General features: G+C 49.0%; 1 protein-coding gene across 5 annotated transcripts in view; it reads left to right on the top strand.

The window, feature by feature from the left end:
- Nucleotides 1-289: 289 nt before the first annotated feature.
- The window catches only part of RNF217 (ring finger protein 217), a 131,049-nt gene continuing 116,479 nt past the window's right edge, over nucleotides 290-14,859 (top strand). For 2 of the 5 annotated variants that reach the window (XM_075554604.1, XM_075554605.1), the window contains exon 1: nucleotides 295-1,725. In XM_075554604.1, the coding sequence (XP_075410719.1) occupies nucleotides 841-1,725 (885 nt within the window). In that variant the 5' untranslated portion in view covers nucleotides 295-840. Of the gene's footprint in view, nucleotides 1,726-14,859 lie in introns of all 5 variants that reach the window. The other 3 variants (XM_075554603.1, XM_075554601.1, XM_075554602.1) reach the window with 3 other exon arrangements.

Here is a 14,859-nt window from a genome sequence, read left to right as displayed (position 1 = left end):
TCCCACGAAGAGTTACAGTTTTGAGCAGTTCTACCTTATCCAATCCTGTCACCAGTAATCGGCCCGGACCCCGAGTTTCTGTTTAAGCACAAGGGGGATTCGGATCATAATTTGTTGCAAACTCCTGAACAGGATAGGTGATGCTGTGATTCCCGCATCTCCGGGCTGAGCTCGCGCGCATTCGGGATGTGCCCGGGAGGGTGTGCGCGCACCCGTACGTGTGGGGAGGTGTGCCAAAGGGGTGGGGTGAAGGACGGCGAGGAGGGCTCTAGGTGAAGCAAGAGGGGAGGGAGGTCGCCTGCTCAGGCCTCTCCCCCCGCCTCGGGGCCTCGGCTCACTAGCGCCCCGGCTGCACCTCCCGGCGCGCGCCGCCGCGGCGCCACAGGCCCCTGGCCCCTTTGACCGCCGCCCGCCGCGGCCCCTCCTGCTCGGACCGCAGCCAGGGCTCGGGATGGCACGGGGCTGATCGCGCCTCCCCGGGGACCTCTCCGCCGGGCCCTGGCTCCCGGGGCCGCGGCCCTGCTGGGACCTGCATGCGGGGCGGGCCCGCCGGCGCCCGCGCCCGGAGCGAGCGGCCCTCGGTGCCCCGAGGCGGTGCCGGCCGCGCCGGAGGAGGAGCCCGAGCCGGCCGGCCGGGCTCCCCGCGCTGGGCGGCCCGCGAGCGAGGCTCCCCGGAGGGAGTTCGGAGTGTCCCGGCTTCGGAGCAGAGACCCGGAAGCAGAAGCGGAGCTGCGAGTGGAGCCGGGCTGCTGCCCCCCGCCGCCCCCCGGCGCCGGGTGAGGGTCCCGGGGGGGGTCCCAGCGGCTGGATGGGCCGCGGCGGTGCGGGCCGCGGGCGGCGATGGGCGAGGAGCAGAGCACGGTGAGCGGCGGCGGGGCGGCCCCGGGGGCTCGGGGCTCCGCCGCTGACGCCGCCGACTCCCCGCAGCCCCCCAGAGCGCGTGGGCACCGCGCCGGGGCAGCCGGGTCGCGCGCCGACTCTGGCGAGCCGAACGCCAGCGGCTGCGGAAGCGACTCGGGCGTCGCGGACGCCTGCGCCCCGGAGCCCGCGCGTAGCCAGGCGACCCTGGGTGGGAGGCAGAGCCCAGCTCCCTGGCAGCCCGCGGGACTGGCGCTCCCTGGGCCCCTCAACCCCCAGACTTTGCAACTGCAAGTGGAAGAGGAGGAGGAGGGCGAGGAGGAGGAGGAAGCCCGGGACCTAAAAGAAGGAGGGGATGAACAGCACGAGGCGCCCCCCAGCGAGAAGCCAGAGCCCAGGACCAGCACCGGGCCCTCCGACGGGCCGGTCCAGGACCGGCCGAGCCAGCGGCGCCCACTGCCAGCCAAGAGACAAGTCCTCTGCTCCGTGTACTGCGTGGAGAATGACCTGCCCACTTGCGAGCAGCCCGCGCCAACCGGGCCACCGCCTTGGGCTCCACTGCCGGTGCCTGGTCCCCCCAGCCCCCCCTCCCCGGTCCCCAGCCCCAGGCTCTCCCTTCCAACCGACCCCCTGTCCCCCGACGGCGGCAGCATTGAGCTGGAGTTCTACTTGGCGCCGGAGCCATTCTCGGTGCCCAGCTTGTTGGGCGCGCCTCCTTTCTCTGGCCTGAGTGGGGTAGGGGACCCCTATGCGCCCCTCATGGTGCTGATGTGCCGGGTGTGCCTGGAGGACAAGCCCATCAAGCCCTTGCCCTGCTGCAAGAAGGCCGTGTGCGAGGAGTGCCTCAAAGTCTACCTGAGCGCCCAGGTAACTTCACCCCCCCCCCCCATGTAGCCCCTCTGGTCCCACATCCCAGCCTAGGAAGGCCCTCTGGTGAGCTCCCTGCCCACAGGAAGAGGCGATGAGATGCCCGCCCTGCCCGAGGTCTTGTAGCGGGTGCTCACATCTCCCTGGTGGCGGCTGTGCGGACCTTGTTCTCACTGTGTGAGTTGGCTCGTCGCTGGTGGAGTGGAGTGGGCTTTAACTTGGCGAAGGTTGGGCCGTAGAAGGAGCAGGGTACCGTGTGATTTGTCGCCTACTTGTTTCCACTCCTAGAATGGCAAGCAAGAGCTTGCTTCAAAGGAGTGCCAGCCGAGCGGCTCACTCGTGTGGTCACCCAGAGACAAAGAAATAGTGAGCATGCATTACGTGTCTACGGAGTTTGTCAAGGGTTGAGGTTGAGGTTTCAGACCCTGGACACTTGGATTTGGGGTTATTTATTTGTGAATGTTATTTATTTATTAGCCAGCCAAGGGTCCTCCCTCACTGCACCCCCAGTCGGGTTTATTCCTTGGCCCACAGCCCTGTTTTCAGTTTTCTTTTTACACAGTGAAGTTGAAGTACTTTTCTTCTCTGCAGTTGTAAGCCAGCGTGCTACTTTATTTCTTATTAAGGAAACAAAACAGAAAGAGCACAACGAAGCGAGGGAGCCAGCGAGGACTGAACAAAACAAGCTCTGCTGACCAAACCCGCAGTCCCCGTCCCTTATTTGATATTTGAAAGGGTTCGCTTTCGCCCCTTTCTTGGAAAGTTTGAGAGAGAGCAGGAGACCGGCCTTCCTTCACTGATGTCTAATGAGTTTCTCCAGCATTTTTCCGCGTGTTTTTTCGCTGCCAGTGTTTTGCACAATCCCAGAGGCCCTTTGATCCCGTGTCTGATTAGCCTAGGGCCCATTCGTCCTCTTTCAAAATCCTGTCTGTGCCAGTGCCAGTCTTTCTGCCTAGCTTCACCTCAAACCCTCCTCCCCCCTCAGGCACCACTTAAGGACTTTCCAAAGACTTCCAGGGGATTTATGTGTACTCGTGTCATTCCTTCATGTCTGTCTTGCTAGGCTGGGTGGACATGGTCTGGGCATCCTCGTACCTGGTTGTTCCACGATGAGGTCCCCTCGCATAGTAGGTGATTAGTAGACTTGGTGGAAGGAAGCTGCGATGGGTGTTCCTCTCGGTTCTGTGGCTCCCCGGGGTTGGGTCTGGGTGAACCTTAGAATGCACTGCTGCACAAACAGTCATTCGGCCAAGGTACTTGAAAGGGTCCGAAAGCCTGTGTAAGAGACACCATGCTGCCTCTCCCGCGTGTTATCCACAACCATGCGTGCTTGAACAGCAGCAGTGCCTGCTGCCAAAGTGGTGGTTTCTCTGACCTCACCATCAAACAAGGATTGATTGATATCTTCCTGTGTGCAGCCCCGGGGCCGGGGCCAGACAATACCAGCCCATGGGGTCTACTCCGAGGAAGCCACTGTGTGAGCAGATGTGTCCCCAACAACAAAACAAGGTAGCCTATGACGAGACAGCAAGAGTAACAATACAGGCAGTCCCTGAGTTAGGGACATCTGACTCACAGTTCGGAACCAAAAGTTGTAAAGCCTAGTACGTGAAAAATTTGAGGTAGATTCAGTGGTATATAATAACAAATGGGTGCTATTATTATTAATGCATCATTATGCTAGAGATAAAAACATATATACACTATCTAAAATGATAAATCGCAAAACCGAGTCACTCTTGTGGGCACGCTGCCGTGTTTAGAACTTTCACACCCGCTCTTCTGCGTGCCTGGCACACCCTCCGGATGTCCTCTTTCCCTCCCGCCTTCAGGACTGTAATCCAGTGTCACCAGGTGGCCTTCCCAGCACCATTCCATCCATTTCTTGCCATCTCCTTTCCCGAGAGCCTGCATGCCTGTGTTTCCATCACACGTCACCTCTCGGTGCTGATGTCCCGAGTGAAACATAATTGTAGACCGAGCTGTAATAACCCACCAGTTCTGAAGCAAAACAAAATCAGGCTGCATTGTGCCCTCCTGAACCTGATCACAAAGGAATGGTCAGTGGGAGGAAGATGAGACTGTCTGCTTCCCAGAAAGGTTTACAGCCTTATAACCTCTGTACAGTCACTCACAGTGGTTCTCAGTTGCATTTGACGGATGGCAGTGAATTTTTTATTACTTGTAAGGTTTCTTAGGTGTGACAGAAGTGAATCTATCACATTTGTTTGGGCAGGGCTTCCGTAAGCGTTTAAAATGATGTGTTTGAAATAGAGATATAAATTCGTTTTGTTTATTTGTTTACTGTTTATTTTATATTTGCCCCCAGATACTTTGCGCATTATTGAACATCATTTAAGAAAAAAAAAAAAACCCCAGCTCACTGCCATTGAGTCAATGCTGACTCATAGTGAATCTGGTGGATTCCCAAGACTGGAGCTGTTTATGGGAGAAAACCCAGTCTTTCTCCTGAGGAGCTCCTGGTGGGTTCAAACTGCTGACCATGGGGATCGCAGCCCAATGTGTAACCACTACACTACTAGCGCTCTTGTCTAGAAGATAAGACAGAGCCATTATTAAGCATTTTATGCAAGCTTTAGAAATGCATATTCATGTGACTGGGGATTTTCCCTGGCGACATAAAATTTCATCTAAAAAGAGATACTGGGTTCTTTGAATGAAGACATGTGCTTAGAAGGGAGGCTTGGGGATAAGTCTCTTTCCATTAGTGCCTTGGACTGAATGTCTCATGAGTAGGTGTCATTAGTATGGAAGTACAGACAATTGGATTTGGCAGTGAATCAATCCCTCTATAGCGTGACTTTAAAGTAATAGTTTTGTTTTTCAAAGCATACATTTTCTCCCTCTAGTTCTCCATGTGACTGTGGCTTGGGGAAGCTCTCTGAGTGAAATGGCTTTCCAAGGCAGTGGGTCCCGTGCAGCCCCTGACTGCCTGGGTGAAGGATTGGCCTGATGGATCCCGTCAATAACTCTTTCGTGTGATAGCGGAGTTTGGAGGCTCAGGAGTAGAGGGCAGACCTTGGATGTGACACTGGCTTACCCCCAGTAGGCCGAGGGAATAAATCCTCGTTAAGTAATTGGACGAGCACATTCCACAGTGCCCTCTGTTAACGTGTGTAAGTTCCACTGAACCCTCCTCCATGGTCATCTTCCTGTCTGGTTTGATCCTGAGTGCGTCAGTGCGTTTACTAGCAAGAACGATTCTGTTGCTTCTTTAGTTTCATATTGCAGTCACTTCTGAAATTCTCCACAGATCTCTTTCCTTTATGATTTTAGGTTAAAAAAATCTGTTATAAAACATTATCATTTGGTGTTTTAAAGAAAAGAGTGTGTTGCACCCCTCCCCCCACCCCCCGGAGCTTTCTAAGGGAACAGCTGCGGGGGCTTTCAACACTCAGCTTCAAAGTGCTGCGCCTTGGCAAGTGCCCATAAGTTGGAATGCACACACCTGTCAGAAGGGTATTAATAGAGACAAGCACCGCGCTTCTACAGATGGCGAACAAAGCAGCTGCGAGGATGGTGACGTCCTACAGGGTCTCTTACAGTCACCCTGGAGTCGGTGACCTAGGGGTGAAAGCATATGGATCCTATTATTAATCTCTGAGTCATTCAGAGTTTCATGGGCAAAAGGGTGACTTGGTTTTTCCTTTAGACCTTAAGGCAACTGGAATATTTTTAGAAATGTTTTAGTCTAATGTTGATGTTGTCGTTAATGGTTAGTGTATCTACTGTGACTGATGGGAGACCCCACTTGTACAGAGTTCATCGGGTCCAATAGGTGTTTGAACTCACATACCCTCTCACGGGTAGATTTGCCTTACCCTGATGGGGTAGTGACTGATGAGTTGGGTACTAAGCACAAAGTCAGCAGTTTGAAACTACTCCCTGCCTCGAAGGCTTTCAAATCCTGTGAAGAATTACAGTCTCAGAACCACGCAGGGGCAGTTCTGCTCTGCCTTATGGGGCTGCTATGCGTCAGAATGCATCCCGGGACAGTGAGCTTGATCCTGCCGGAGTCGCTCTAGTAGCGAGGTGGTTAATGCGTCGGGCTGCTAGCTGCAAGGCTGGTGACTTAAACCCGCCAGCTGCTCTGCAGGAGAACCAGGAGGCTCTCTGCTCTCCTGAGGATTGCCCTTGATAGCAGTGAATTGTTGTGCCAGGCGTCTTTTGGCAGCTCTGGAAACTGTAAAGAATAATGGGAGACTGCTTTAAACTCACTCGACACATTTGAAGGTGAGCATTAGGACATGGGCATGCTTCTTTTTTTGTGTCGCCCACACGTTTTTAGAGCTTTACATACAGCGGGACCTCCAAAGGCCTGTGGGAAATGGGGAAAAGCTCATAAACTATTCCCATGGACTGTTTGGAAGCCCCTGGCACATTGAGAGGGGCAGGTGGGAACACGCGCTTTCCCTCCTTGTCCTCTGTGTTGTGCCTCAACTCCATTCTTTGCTGTGCTTCCTCCCTGGCATTTCATCACATTCCCCCTCCCGCTCCTCTCCTCTAATGAAATCAGTGGTTCGGGCGAATTGAAATAGAATTTTAACTGGCCTTGGATTCCTGCAGAGGACCCCTCTGGAGTGCTAAGCCTCGGAGCCAACCTGCTGGGCAGGGCTGGCATGGGGGCCCATCCCCTGCCTGCCGTCTCCCCTCCAGGGCTTCAGAGAAGAGGCTACCCTGAGGAGCCCTGCATCAGGCTCCACTGCCTACGCGATCTTCCGGAACTTTCTGAGGCCTATTTGCCTACTGTGTCGATGGAGACCTTGAGCAGGGTGATTCTTTTTGTCACCGGAGTAAAACTCAGCTCAGCGCTTGCACTCGTGAAAGCTCCTTCTTATTCCTGATGCAAGAGGCACAAAGAAGCAATGGAATGCGAACTTTCAGCTTTTTACTAAGTTTGGGATGGACAATGCAGAAACTTTCTTGCAATAGATTTATTTATTTGTCAGTATATCATTCAGGCCTTCACCAACCATGTGTTGGATACCTGGATACTAAGTAGCAGGAGCCCTGATAGCATACTAGTTAGTTATGAGGTGGGCTGAAATCAGCAAGGCCAACAGTTCAAAACCACCATTTATTCTTCTGTGTAAAGAGATACATTTATTCTTCTTTTAAAGAGATACAGTCTTGGAAACTCATGGGCAGTTCAGCCCTGTCCTATAGGGCCACTATGCGTCAGTATTGACTTGATGGCAGTGAGTTTTTCGGTTTGTTTCGTATACCAAGTACAGTGGGTGTGCTAGTGGTACTCTATCTTGATAGCTTTGCATGCCTCAAGGGGTACCCCCCCTCCCCAAGCCCTGATATCAGTATTTTGTCTTAGCTTTACTTTGTCAGGAGAGTTTTGTAAGATAACTGAGTGAACCTTCACAAATCAAGTTCTGTCTTAGACCAGAAATTCAATGACTCTGAGATGAGGTAAGGCCCAGTTTATGTCATTCTCTTTGAACTTTATTACAATTATTTGGCCCATCAATTCTGAAGTAATTGCACTTTAATCCTCAGGTTTTCCATAAGTAAGAATGATCATTGAGCATTTATTTGTGGTTATCTTTTCATCTTAATTTTAATTAGAGGTCATTCTCAAGAATTAGGGCATTCCAGAAGTTCTTGTGGATATTGGAGATGAAGCCCCTGGCTTCATGGGGTTCTAGAGTAGGCTGGGGAGGAGCTGGCTTCATGGGGTTATAGAGTAGGCTGGGGAGGAGCTGGCTTCATGGGGTTATAGAGTAGGCTGGGGAGGAGCTGGCTTCATGAGGTTATAGAGTAGGTTGGGGAGAGCTGGCTTCATGAGGTTATAGAGTAGACTGCGGAGGAGCTGGCTTCATGGGGTTATAGAGTAGGCTGGGGAGGAGCTGGCTTCATGGGGTTATAGAGTAGACTGGGGAGAGCTGGCTTCATGGGGTTATAGAGTAGGCTGGGAGGAGCTGGCTTCATGGGGTTATAGAGTAGGCTGGGGAGGAGCTGGCTTCATGGGGTTATAGAGTAGACTGGGGAGAGCTGGCTTCATGGGGTTATAGAGTAGGCTGGGAGGAGCTGGCTTCATGGGGTTATAGAGTAGGCTGGGGAGGAGCTGGCTTCATGGGGTTATAGAGTAGACTGGGGAGAGCTGGCTTCATGGGGTTATAGAGTAGGCTGGGGAGGAGCTGGCTTCATGGGGTTATAGAGTAGACTGGGGAGAGCTAGCTTCATGGGGTTATAGAGTAGGCTGGGAGGAGCTGGCTTCATGGGGTTATAGAGTAGGCTGGGGAGGAGCTGGCTTCATGGGGTTATAGAGTAGACTGGGGAGAGCTGGCTTCATGGGGTTATAGAGTAGGCTGGGGAGGAGCTGGCTTCATGGGGTTATAGACTGGGGAGAGCTGGCTTCATGAGGTTATAGAGTAGACTGGGGAGAGCTGGCTTCATGGGGTTATAGAGTAGACTGGGGAGAGCTGGCTTCATGAGGTTATAGAGTAGGCTGGGGAGAGCTGGCTTCATTGGGTTCTAGAGTAGGCTGGGGAGGAGCTGGCTTCATGGGGTTCTAGAGTAGGCTGGGGAGGAGCTGGCTTCATGGGGTTATAGAGTAGGCTGGGGAGGAGCTGTCTTCATGGGGTTATAGAGTAGACTGGGGAGAGCTGGCTTCATGAGGTTATAGAGTAGACTGGGGAGAGCTGGCCTCATGAGGTTATAGAGTAGACTGGGGAGAGCTGGCCTCATGAGGTTATAGAGTAGACTGGGGAGAGCTGGCTTCATGGGGTTATAGAGTAGACTGGGGAGAGCTGACTTCATGAGGTTATAGAGTAGGCTGGGGAGAGCTGGCTTCATGGGGTTCTAGAGTAGACTGGGGAGGAGCTGGGCAAGAACATCAGTGCACTGTTTAATACGTTAGGAGATGATGAGAGCTCTGAGGAATGGGAAACAAGGGAAGAATGATAAACATACTGGGAAGGAGTTCTTTATATGTTGTGTAGTGTTTCAGAGAATTGTCCGGGAGGGTTATTTTACAAGGTGTATTTGGAACAGAGATCTTCGTGTCAGCAGGGTGGGAACAAGCCACGGGGATATAGACAGAGCAGCCAATGTTAAAGCTCAGGGGCATAATGGAGATGTTCAGGAATGTCAAAGAAATCATGTGACTGAAGGGTAGGGAATGTTAGGGCTTGGGAAGACACCTACCTCCAAGTTAGGCTGGGAGCTCAGAGGTAAGCTGGAAGCCCATAGGGAATTTGGTTTTCTCTGAGCGCAATGGGAAGATCACCAGACATGACTTAAACTGTAAAAGAGCTGACTTAGTGGGGCTGATACTACAAGAGGTAACAGTTGAAGTAAAAAGATCAGAAAACTATGGTAATAACCTAGGGGAGAGATGATATAATTCAGATCAGATTGATAGAAGAAACTATGATTTTAGTGATTGAATTTCGAATATGTTGTGAACATAGAGCCAAGAGAATTTGCTGGTTATTGAATGGGGGGTGGGGGGAAAGGGTAAGAAAGGTTTTGGACTTCAACAATTAGGAACATGGAGTTGCTAATAATAATACTGTAAGACACCTAGATTAACAGGGAATCAAGAGTATGTGGCAAGATTGAAATGCCATCTAGACATTCATAAAGGGATGCTGAGTAGACTTAATTGAGAAGACAGGTCTGAACAGAGGATACAAACTGGAACTTGCTGGTATAGAGGTGATATGTAAAGCTATCAGATTAGAGATTGAGTTTGGGAACACAGATGTTTAGAAATGGGAAGGCTCTCCCTTGGTGTTGTACTTGGTATTAACACTCTTGGCTGCTAACAAAAGGATGGAGGTTTGAATCCACCTGGAGATATTTTCAGAGAAAGACTTGGCCTGACCATTGCTTTCTGAAAAACCAGTCACTGATAACCCTATGGAGCGCAATTCTTCTGTGAGCCCAGGAGGTGCTCAGCAACTAGAATTCACTCCAGGGCAACTAGTACAGTACCTATGGGCAATGGAGACACCAGCAAGGAATCCGAAAGGGTGTGAATCAATCAAGCAAGGAGAGAACCAAATTAGAATGGTTACCAGAAGGTTAACAAAGATAGTGTTTTTGTTTGTTTTTTTAAACCGGGAATAATCATCAGTGTCACCTGATTTTGAGAGCTCAAGCAAGATGGGGATTGAAAGAGTTGGAATTCCCGACAAAGAGGTCATTGGCAACCATGAGTGGGCTGTTCTGATTGGCAGTAGTGGAGCTGGCTTTCCTACGGAGTGAACTGTGGAGGGAACTGGAGGAGCAGATGTGAAGCAGTGAGTTTTCAATAATTCCATTCCTGCTTCCTGGGAAACAGGTAGCATCATGCTAGATGAGGAAATTCCAGACAGCTAGATCATTGTTGAATAACTCGCCCAATGTCAGATAAAGCAATGGCAATGTGAGATATAAGTTCAGGCTTCCATTAAAAAGTTAATGGTCCTTTTACATTCTTAAAAATATTGTTTTATTTTTAAGTGAGTTATATTTTCCTTTTTATTTAAATTAATATTTTCATTATACAAAACCACAAGTCCTGCAGTCCAAAAAGGAATTGGAAAGTGATTACATGTTTTTGAAAAGTAGGAAGTTTCTACCCAACCTCAGATCTAGTGAAAGACTTTTACCAAACTCAGCTCTGGTCTTCATATAAGAAAATAAAGAGGGAGTCCATTCAGAAGAGCAATAATTTGATATACTGCTATACTTTAATGGGAGCATATGTAGGGGAATATTCATAACTCTCCTGACTCCCTTGACAATTATTTCTTTTAAAATATAGTTTTCATTACAGCTTTCTCTTGTTTTACCATCTCTTATGGGGTGTTCACACGTCCTATCAAAGCCCTCTTCCCTTCTCACTTTACCTACTAGTGGTGGGGTCATCTCCCCACTCTGTCATTTCCCAGAACATTTCATTTCTCTGGACTTTCACATGCTTTTCTCTAGCTCAGACCAATCTTCTTACTTTGAGTGCCATTGATCTTTCTCTTTCCGGGACATTTCTATTTGGACCTCTCATCACAGCTACCTTAAATTTAGCGTCTAAAATGAAGTCCCACTGTGCACATCCCCTATGCCTTGCTTCTCCTTTGGGGTTCCTCTGTACATGGATTTGACGCAAGTCAGACACTTGAGAGTCCTCACTGGGTTCTTCCTCATCTCCATCTAATAAATCACCAAGTGTTGTCATTTTGTAAAATTGGCATGGGGCGGACTCTCATCTAATCTAACTTCATATATGGGAAGGAGGATCACTATCAGCATCAAGAGCCCAAGGCGGATTCCTGGGAAGCCAACTACAGACCTGACACCACCCTCCAAACTTTTTACCAATTTCTCCACCAACTGCCAATCTGTCAGCTCACTCTACTGCCGGGGTCAAGAATGCGGTTTGATGGTCACACCACACACAACTCCCAGAAAATACTCATGACTAGAGCCTTTGTAAGGAAAGTTACAGGCTACAACTCAGGACTCTAAATTGCTCAGGATAGAGCTCTTGCAGCAGGACAGTGTCTTCTCAGCATACTCTAAGGCAAACCCTCTCTGGGTCTTGGCCTCTTAGCACTTTGGCTTTTGTCTTGTTCTTAATGGCCCCAGATGTCTTTGCGCTCTGGTGAGAAGTACTCAGTGCCTCCCCATTCAGTCAGCAAGCCTTGTGCCTGCAGGCACTCAGCTTTCTTTATCCAGGAACCCAGAAACCCAGAATGCTGGGCTGACTCCTACGGGCGTCCTGATTCTGTTGCCAACATTGCTCTGCCACTGCGTCTCATAAATTCATCATACTCAGCAAGTTGTTCCAGTTCTCTCTGTGCCTCTGGGTCAGGAGGTTGTAGCCTAGGAATCTGGGGTCCCATCAACATGCTCCCTTCCTGGTTTTTTCCTCCTGGGGATCGTGAGATCTCCCCTAACGGGGTGGTAAAAACTAAACAATCCCCAAGTTAGGGTCCCAGATACCTTGTTTGCATGCTTCTACCCATAAAAAATATTATAGGCACCCTATTTACTTTGTGAGCAAGCTGTCCAATCTCTTTGTTGAGCTACAAGCACCTCACATTTCCATAGTCCTACTTAGTCATTTCCTCATCTGTCAGTTTGTTATACTGTGGAAGTTGAATGAGGTTTCATTTTTGGAAGTCATCATAAATGAAGTGCAATATATAATGATTGATATATGAGGAATTGGTCAGCTGCAATGGACTAGTATTGACCATTTTGAGACAGACAATTACATGATTTACTCTGCTGGGAATGACAAATTTCTGGGGAATGATGTAGCATTGATCATCAAAAGGACATTTCAAGATCTATTGTGAAATACAATGCTATCTAACTGTGATAGGATAATTGTACTCCTACAAGGAAGTCCAGTTAATTCAAATATTTTTCAAAGTTGTGCACCAACCCCTAAAGCTAGCGTGTTAGGCCAGGTTGACTAGAGAAACAAATTGAGTTACACTCATATATGTATAAGACAGTTTTTTATTTTCTTCTATTGTTTTTACAGCTATTTTTATCAGATAATTTTAGTGGGTGCTCTTATAGCTCTCGTTATAATCCATACACCAATTATTTCAGACATATCTGTACATATATTGCCTTCATTCCTTTCTAGACATTTACTTTCTTTTTATCACTTTATTGGGGGTTCATACAACCCTTACCACAATTCACACATAAATAAATTGTGTAAAGCACATCTGTACATTCATTGCCCTCATCATTTTCAAAACATTTGCTCTCCACTTAAGCCCCTGGCATCAGCTCCTCATTTTCCCTTCCCTCCCTGCTCCCCACTCCCTCATGAACCCTTGATAATTTATAAATTATTATTTTGTCATATCTTGCACTGTCTGGCGTCTCCTTTCCACTTTTCTGTTGTCCGTCCCCCAGGGAGGTTATATGTAGATCCCTGTAATCAGTTCCTTTCTACACCACCTTCCTCTCACCCAGGATCGCCACTCTCACCACTGGTTCTGAAGGGATCATCTGTCCTGGATTCCCTGTGTTTCCAGTTCTACTTGTACCAGTGTACATCCTCTGGTCTAGCCAGATTTGTAAGGTAGAATTGGGATCATGATAGTGGTAGTGTGGGGGAGGAAGCATTTAAGAACTAGAGAAAAGTTGTATGTTTCATCGTTGCTACACTGTACCCTGACTGGCTCGTCTCCTCCCCATGACCCTTCCGTAAGGGGATATCCAGATTCCTACAGATGGGCTTTTGGTCCCCACTCTGTACTTACCCTCATTCACAATGATATGATCTTTTGTTTTTTGATGCCTGATACCTCATCCCTTCGACACATCATGATCACAAAGACTGATGTGCTTCTTTGATGTGGGCTTTGTTGTTTCTGAGCTGGATGGCCGCTTGTTTACCTTCAAGCCTTTAAGACACCAGACGCTATTAGCCAGGCACCATCAGATTTCTTCACTACATTTGCTTATGTACCCACTTTTCTTCAGCTATCCTATGGGGAATTGAGCACACATGATATGATTTTTTTATTCTTTGATGCCTGATAACTGATTTCTTCAGCACCCGGTGACCACACAGACTGGTGTGCTTATTCCGTGTGGGCTTTGTTGCTTCAGAGCTAGATGGCTGCTTGTTTGCCTTCAAGTCTTTAAGACCCTAGATACTATCTCTTTTGATAGCCGTGCACCATCAACCTTCTTCACCACATTTGCTTATGCACCCGCTTTGTCTTCAACGATTGTGTTGGGAAGGTGAGCATCATCGAATGCCAGTTTAATAGAACAAAGTATTCTTGTATTGAGGGAGTACTTGAGTTGGAGACCCAATTAGACATTTACTTTCCATTGAGCCCTTCGATCAGTTCCTCTTCCCCTACCCCATACCCTTGTGGCCCCTTGATAGATTATAGATTGTTATTATTTTCATATAAGAAAGAGCTTTATATCAAGAAGTAATTGTATATCAGGAAACTATCCCAGCCCAGTTCAACTCAAGTCCATAAATCTGACACTAGTCTCTAAGTCCCTCTTCAGACTCATGCAGCCACATGCAAGGATGCAAACTGCAGGCGATCACAGCCCTGTGGGTACAAGTCTTGTGGAGGTAATGGCAGTGGCAGCAAACAGGGCTCTGACCATTCACAGAGCCACTCTCCAACTGGAGGGCAAAGGCAAAGAGAGAGGGGGAGGTTACAGAACCCTCCTATGAGAAGACCATGCCCACAAGCAGTTCCATTAGACTGTGACCTGCTTGACAGGCTAGACTCCACCCCTACAGGTGTGTATTCCAAGTTGGCATGAAATTATGTAACTGCCTCAGCTAGTGGTGAAGAAATTAAAACAAAAATCCTCACAACTGGACCAATAGGTAGCATTATGATCAACACAGATGATTCAAATTGGAATTTTACTTGGCTCCACACTCAATGCCGAGGAAGCAGCAGCCAAGCAATCAAAGGGTATATTGCATTGATTAAATCTGCTGCACACAACCTCTTTAAAATGTTAGAAAGTCAGTATGTCGCTTTGAGGATGACTGTGGGCCTCACTCTGGTGTCTTCGTTCACCTTATGGGCAGGTGAACGCTAGGCCATGGAGAAGGAACACCAGAGAAGAATGAGTGCTTTGGAATGATGGGGTTTGTGGCGAAATTGAAAGTACCACAGACTGTCTAAAAAACCAAACAAGCAAATCGGTTTTTGGAAGATGTGTAGCCAGAATCCTCCTTAGACAGAAGAAAGGATGTTGAGCAATAGCCTCACTCACATCCTCCTTGTTGCGGGGAGAGATTAGTTCCTGGAAGGGGATCTGAGGTGTGACGAAGCAGATGGTTGGTGAAAAACCGCAGATCCTCAACCAGCTCGGTGGGCACAGTGGCCGCACCAGTGGGCGCAATGGTAGCAAGTGTGTAGATGGTGCTGGATGATCAGTGTGTTGTTCTGTTGTGTTGACTGTCACTATAAGTGGGAACAGAATTGTAAGTGCTTAACAACAGCTACTTAGTCACGCGGTGACAGTTACAAAGACTGACTGTGGTTGTGGCTAGGTGCTGTCAAGCCAGCGTCTCCCATAGCAACCGTATATACAACAGAGCAAAGCATTGCCCGACCCTGTGTCAGTCTCACTGTTGAACTTATGGCTGAGCCCATT

This window comes from Tenrec ecaudatus, chromosome 7 (assembly GCF_050624435.1).
Source record: "Tenrec ecaudatus isolate mTenEca1 chromosome 7, mTenEca1.hap1, whole genome shotgun sequence".
In the NCBI taxonomy this organism is placed as follows: Eukaryota; Metazoa; Chordata; class Mammalia; order Afrosoricida; family Tenrecidae; genus Tenrec; species Tenrec ecaudatus.
Note: the sequence above shows the minus strand (reverse complement) of the source record. Positions and strands in the feature narration are given on the sequence as shown.